The 7,230-nt window shown below is 37.8% G+C and overlaps 1 protein-coding gene across 1 annotated transcript; it reads left to right on the forward strand.

Annotated features, from left to right (window-relative positions):
- Nucleotides 1-636: 636 nt before the first annotated feature.
- On the forward strand, nucleotides 637-1,566 carry LOC306640355 (olfactory receptor 10D1B; the record flags this gene model as incomplete). Its single annotated transcript, XM_079104557.1, has 1 exon — nucleotides 637-1,566. One exon carries the CDS (start codon nucleotides 637-639, stop codon nucleotides 1,564-1,566), a length of 930 nt encoding a protein of 309 aa, XP_078960683.1.
- Between the last annotated feature and the right edge of the window lie 5,664 nt (nucleotides 1,567-7,230).

A 7,230-nucleotide genomic window follows, 5' to 3' on the forward strand; every position in this document is an offset into this window, starting at 1 on the left:
TTTAAGGTCTATAAAATGAAGGGAAACTTTTCCTTAGAATATAGAGATTTGCCAGACACTTCATAAACTTTACTGTGATACCAGGATATTTTTGTGCAGATATTGCTGTTGTAATCATTTTGGTTTCCATATAAGAGGCAATAAAATCAGGCCTATGGAAGATGTTGTGCCAGCGATTTTTAGTAGTATAGACAATAAAAGGCAAATCCAGGATTCACATTGAGTGACTGCTTACTCATACAACCATTTTTTTTTTTATTTGCAGAGTGTAGTGAATAGTTGGAGTTTGTTGCTTAAAGATATCATTAGAGTTCAAAATATGAATGTGCTCAAAGAGAATAAATCCATGAAAAAAAATTCCTAATTCAAGGATATTTTGAATATATCTTTAAGTTTCTCTTCTTGTTATAGAAAATAGCCATCTGCCTTTGTGAAATATTCCTTCCAAGATTGGATTGACTGATTCCGAAATAGCCATGTCTTATTATCTGAAAATGTTACATAGATTTTGCTCTTGCCTTTCATAAGAAGGCAGGTTGTTTCTTCTTAAAAACAGAGTCAAAGCTTGATAATGTGACATTGTTGTCCAGATTTTGGTCTTTCAGACCCTCTCTCAGGATCAGACTCCTTACAGCTATGAGGAATCGCTCAGTGGTGACTGAGTTTGTCCTGCTGGGCATCCCAAACACAGAGGGTCTGGAGACCATGCTCTTCATCCTGTTTTTGTCCTTTTACATCTTCACCCTCATGGGGAACCTGCTAATCTTGCTGGCAATTATCTCCTCCACTCGGCTTCACACCCCCATGTACTTCTTCCTGTGCAAGCTGTCTATTTTTGACATATTTTTCCCTTCTGTGAGTTCTCCCAAGATGCTGTTCTACCTGTCAGGGAACAGCCGAGCCATCTCCTACGCAGGCTGCGTGTCCCAGCTCTTCTTCTACCATTTCCTGGGCTGCACTGAGTGTTTTCTGTACACAGTGATGGCCTATGACCGCTTTGTTGCCATATGTTATCCTCTACGCTACACCATAATCATGAGCCACAGAGTGTGCGCCATCTTGGCTGCAGGAACCTCATTTTTTGGCTGCATTCAGGCCACCTTTCTGACCACTCTCACTTTCCAGCTGCCCTACTGTGGCCCCAATGAGGTGGACTACTACTTCTGTGACATCCCAGTGATGCTGAAGCTGGCTTGTGCAGACACCTCAGCCCTGGAGATGGTGGGGTTCATCAGTGTCGGTCTCATGCCCCTCAGCTGCTTCCTCCTCATCCTCACCTCCTACAGCTTCATCGTCTGCTCCATCCTGCAGATCCGCTCTGCAGAGGGCCGCCGCCGTGCCTTCTCCACCTGCAGTGCCCACCTTACCGCCATCCTGCTTTTCTACATGCCAGTGGTCCTCATCTACCTAAGGCCAACCCCAAGTCCCTGGCTGGATGCAACTGTTCAGGTCCTGAACAACTTGGTCACCCCCATGCTGAACCCCTTGATCTATAGTCTGAGAAATAAGGAGGTAAAATCATCCTTGTGGAAGGTCCTCCACCTGCTGGGCTTCCTTCCTGAATAATTGTAAAGAGAGCTCAATAGCTAACACTTTAACCATACATCATAGCTGATGAAATACTTTTATTTGATTTGCATAAGGTATTCTATTATCTCCATTTTACAATATGGGGGACTGAGATGTTGAAGAGCTAAAGTGTCTTGTCAGGACGTATAATGAGCAAATGGCAGAATAAAAACTCCAGGGCTGTCTTCTGACACTGGGATCCATGCTCTCTTATAGACATCACAGGGCTCATAAAGAGGAAGGGAATATTTCCCAGTAGATAGAAAAAAATGGACCTTCTTTTTTCAATCTTAATCATTTTCATCCTTTTTCATTCCTCCACCTCGTCTTCTCACTCTGATGCTGTTTTACCTTGGCTACAGTGATTGTCTTCTCAAAAGTCTATATTGGAAAAGACATCACTTTATTGGCCTAGAGGTTGTTGATCAAGTGAGAGAGATGCATCCTTATGCATCCTTTCAAATAACGTCCTGGTACTTAAGAACCATAAAAAACTGTATAAAGAGAAAGACTTCTGGCTAGGACCTGAGACTGGTCTCTCAGGTGAAGCAGAGGTACCAATATTCTCTATCACTTACAAATACTAACTTTGGGAATTGGACCTGGAAACAGGCATTGGCTGTGGAAATGCAGTATGTGAATGGAAAGCTTTTCTGTTTACTGAAAAGGTTTGATTTTGGTTTACCTTCCTGTGGTTTTTTTTTTTTTTTTTTTTTTTTCTGGTTCAAATATCCTACAAATGAGAAATGTGCCATTTCAATGAGGACAGCTACAATTTTCATGACCAAATTTGTTAAATCTTATGCTTGGGGAATATTTTTGTTGTGAAATTTTTGAAGTGTAAATTTGCAAATTATGCTCTATGCATATATAAATGTGCCGCAATAAAACCAAATATTTGTATAATTAATATGCCAAAATATACAGTTATATCTGCAAACAACTGAAATTTTTAAAATAAAAGAAAGAGATACAGAGGAAAAGACACCATGACCCTGGATAGAAGATGATGGAAGAAGAGGAGGGAGAGGAAAATGTCAGTGTATTTCTTTTGTCTGCCCTTCTCAGAATCAGCAGCAAGAACCTGTCACACCCAACCAGCAGTGCAGGGTCTTTGCTGCCACCAAGGTAAACTGACTACTAGAAGGTAGGTAAAATTCTTCTGTAGCTATCCTTGGGTGCCTAAAAACCTTCTGTCAGTGCTGTTTTCCCCTTGCTTTTTAGTAAGCAAGAATCTAAAGGGCAAGCTGGAAATATATCTTAAATTACTTCACTTTTCCTGTATTGCAAATCCTTCTCATTACTCTCAGGGTCCACTCTGACATTCATGAGGCAGACGTACAACTAACTAGAACATCCCAGGGTTCATACCAAGACCAAGATAAATATAAAGCAAAGTAAGGAGTGAATTTTCTGGGCTAGAGAAAGACCTCATGGAAGTATTGAAGATTGAAGATGTGTTTGCTTGCTTACTTTATCCAGAGGAAGGAGATCTGAGTAGTATTATCCAGGAAGAAAGAGCATACTTCTCAATCTTTCCTATAGGGATCTAGGAGGAGGGTCAGAGAGAATTCCTTGGACTGGCATCTCTTAAATATGTGCCATAATAAGGGAATGTCTTTGCAGTAAGGTCTAATTCAGCATAGCTTCTGATTTCAAGATTCTTCCCCAGTTCTTGGATTCGGGGAATGGCCTATACAAAAGGACTCCATCTGTATCTCCTTAAGCAAATTAACCTCTCTGCTTGTTGCAGCATTTCTGAAGGATACTTATAGATCGATGATGGCACTGACAAGGCAGAGGGAGGCCGTGGAGAGAGCCTTTCAAGGGATCCACAGGGATCCGGGCCTGCGCTGGTCATTGCCTGCTCTCTCTGGTGATTGGTTCCCCGTGAAACTGACTGAAATTAATGAATAACAAATCAGAAATTAATGTTTTAAGTCATTTGATCTGCTTTTTATTGGTGAAATGCTAATTTTACCTATACCAGAATGATCATTCAAGCTAAAAGAATATCACCGCTGTGTAGTGTACCAGTTGACTGAATGTCGGAGGACAATAATACCTGTCATTATTGGAATGCTAGATGGATGAGAAACAATCTAGCCTACTTTATATCATTCCTCTGTTTTACAGTTCAGCATGCAGAACATTATTTTAGTTCTTATCTCAGTGATATCTTAATGACAATATCACAGAGCTATCTGATATTTTCGTATTGATCTTTTAAATGTTTTATCAGATATTAAAAAATTGGAAAATAATAATGGAAAACCTATTTAAATGAAAAATAGCTTAAGTGTAAAGAACTACGATACAGTCAGTGCACTTGTCCCTCTACCTACTTTAAAGAAACGAGTGATGCCGTGGAAGTCCCAGGAGGTCCTGGTCGGACCCCATCCACTCTTCTTCCCCAAGATAACATCCTTCTCCTGAATGTTTTGTTCTCTTTGAGTTTTACCTCATGTGTTTGTGTCCCTAAACACAATATGGCAAGGTTTTCTACCTTATATTCATGAAATTCTACTGAAATTTGCTTTTTTCATTGGAATATTTACTCTTTAGTTTTTTTTTGTATTTGCATGCCTGAAATTATTTCCAAAGTGTAGCAGCCCATATAAAAATGTCAACTTTGCCACTATGTAGTATCACATTATATGAATATATCAACATTTATGTTTTTATTACTAAATAAATAAACATGAATCTGCTAAATGTAAGAACCTCTGCCTTTTGAATAGCCACTATGTTTTATTGAGTTCTTATGCCTATCATGCATATCATATGACACAAAGATACCATCACCAACCTCTCTTCAAGATTTCTTTCCACCAGGTAAAGAGAAAACAGGAAAAACTATTTAGTTTGGATTTTCCCAACAATGTACACTGATCCAAACCTTGGATATAAGCAGTTTATTTTGAAATATTCTCCCAAGAAGCATGGCAAGGGAGTAAGTGATATAAGAAAGGACGGTCAATGAAGCATGTGTTTATGACTCACCTATGAGGAGGACTGGGGCTCATTCCCATTGAAAATCCTCTGGAAGACAGTATAAAATCACCTCCCATTATTTGAAAAGAAGCTGGGTTATTTTTGTATCAACTATTGCCCCAAATTTGTTAGTGGATGGTCTTGGGAGCATTAATGATCAGGCACTTCTGGCCTGCTCCACATATATAGACTGAAAAGTCTTCCTTGGCCAGAGACTGCCCTCAGGCAGAAGACATAGGAATCCCTCAGCATGCCACTGACGCTCTTTGAAGGTGACCTTTGTAGTGGGCTGAATGGAGGTGAATAAAAATCTGAAGATGGGTTATGGTCATAATTTAATTTCTAAAGTACTATCTTTCTATAATGTATACCACATGATACTACTCTCTGTCTTTAAAATTTCAATAAATGTTTTTATAGTTGAATTAAAATAACATTAATTTAGCATAATCCAACCCAATCTACCTCTTTAAACTCCCCAAAACCATATAGTACTCCAGAAAATCATTCATCTCTTGCTTCTTTGACATCCTCTAAAGATACCACCTTACATTTTTTTTATTCACCAGCTGACTTATATAAACCGTTATCTACTAAGTACTTAGTACATTAAGTACTGGAATTAAAAATTTTATGGAATTATGAATATTCATAGAATAAAATTTATGGATATTCATAATTCATAGAAAAATTTATGGATATTCATAATTCCACAAATTTTATTCTTAAGTAACTCATAGCTCAGTGTGGGAAGCAACTAATTAAAATGTAGATAATATTTAAAGAAAATATATAAAATATAGACTAGTAAAATGAAGGCACAAATGATTAATCCTATTGGAAATGATTGGAGATGTTGGATACAGTTTTAGAAAATATTTTAAATGACTCATTAACAATTCTGTGTCTTTAAAATTTTTGTTTTCCCCTCTTGGAATAATTTTCCCTAATTCCTCTGCTAGAAAAACTTCTCTTCATCCATCCAGACCCAAGTAGAAAGGTCCTTTTCTTTGTAAAATTTTCCTACCTCAAGCAGTATTTAAGCTCTGGTTTCTCTGTGCTTCAGTTTTATATCATAGTCCAGATTATCATCTCATTATGTTGAAATAATATTTGCAAAGTTACTTGCAAGAATAAGAGTTAACTAGGTATAGGAAGGTGAAGAATAGGGACAGATGAGTTATCACAGTTCAGAACTGTCAGATCTTTGTTATTGACGTAATAAATGGAAGCATGACTTCTGAATGGCATTACTTTGATGGTCAGGATCTCAGTTTATGCATTTATTCTATGTTATAAAGTGTCTGATAGTAATGGACTAAGGCTTGGCTTTGAGAAAGATAGTGATGGTCTTGTTGACAAAGGTGAATGAATCAGATGGTCATGTTTAATTTTGATCTGAACCTGTACGCATGTTATGACTGTTAACAAGTTACCCGACTGATTTAAATTGCTGTATTTTGATAAAATAGATATATATGAATCTACTTTGTTGAATTGTAAAGATCGATTTAGTTCTTTAATGTACCTCAAATTACATTTTGAAGGTAAAAATGATTTGATAAATACATTATCTTCCCTATTTTCTATTTTCCAAAAATACACTTTAAGTAAAATATAAAAATAAAAAGCAATAGATAAGCAGTGTTCAATTGACAAGATTTTTCTTTGGAAACAATTCTTCTGACATACAAGCGACAAAGAATAGTTTATAAACTGTGTGTGCCAAGCTTTAAAGTCAAACAAACAGGTGTTTAAATTCCCAATCAGCCACATCCCATTGGTGTACCATTCGATAAGATCTCTGAGTACAGTCTTATCAAATATATTAGGAGGATGAAAGCACCTAATTCACAGGTTGATGTATTAAGTGATGTTATCCATGACAGGCACTTAGCTCAGGGCTTAGCATACAGTTAGAAATGAACAAATGATAGCCAGTGTATGAGTCATGCTAGTCATGGTTCTCCAAAGAACCATAGCCTATAGGAAGGAGGGTCATAACCTGGGACTTAGGATAGAGTCACATCCTGATAAAACTATTATAGAACAAAATATTGTAAATGGAATGTGCATTTAACACAGGGAGCCTCCTGAACATCAGCTTAGAAACCAGCACACTGTAGAGTATTGGCAGTTCATCCTGGTGATCCTATGGCTGACTGAGAGCTGAGACTACCTGTCACCACACAGCATCATGATAGACTAGTATATCACAGATTGATAGTCCAGGAAAAGATCAAAACTCAAAATTCAAAGTACAGTTTTTATTAATATGTATTATTTTTGCACAATTGTAAAGTAAAACGACCATAAGTCAAATCATCATAAGTCAAAGATGTATGTTTGTGTGAGTGTGTGTGTGTGTGTGTGTGTGTGTGTGTGTGTGTGTGTGTGTGTTAAAAAGAACTGGCTCCAACTATGAAGGCTGAGAAATCCCAAGTCTTCAGTTTCAAGCTGGAGACCCAGGAAAGCCTATGGTGTAAACTCAGTGTAACTCTGAGGACTTGAGAACCAGGAGAGCCAGTGGTGTAAATTTCCGAAGAAGGGCAGAAGAACCAAGTCCCAGCTCAATCAATCAGGCCTCCAGTTTTCTCTCTTACTTACTATCATCATTCTATTCAGGCCTTCAAATTAATTGGATGAGGACCACCCAAATCAAGGAGG

This window comes from Sciurus vulgaris (genome assembly GCF_902686455.1).
Source record: "Sciurus vulgaris genome assembly, chromosome: 11".
NCBI lineage: Eukaryota > Metazoa > Chordata > Mammalia > Rodentia > Sciuridae > Sciurus > Sciurus vulgaris.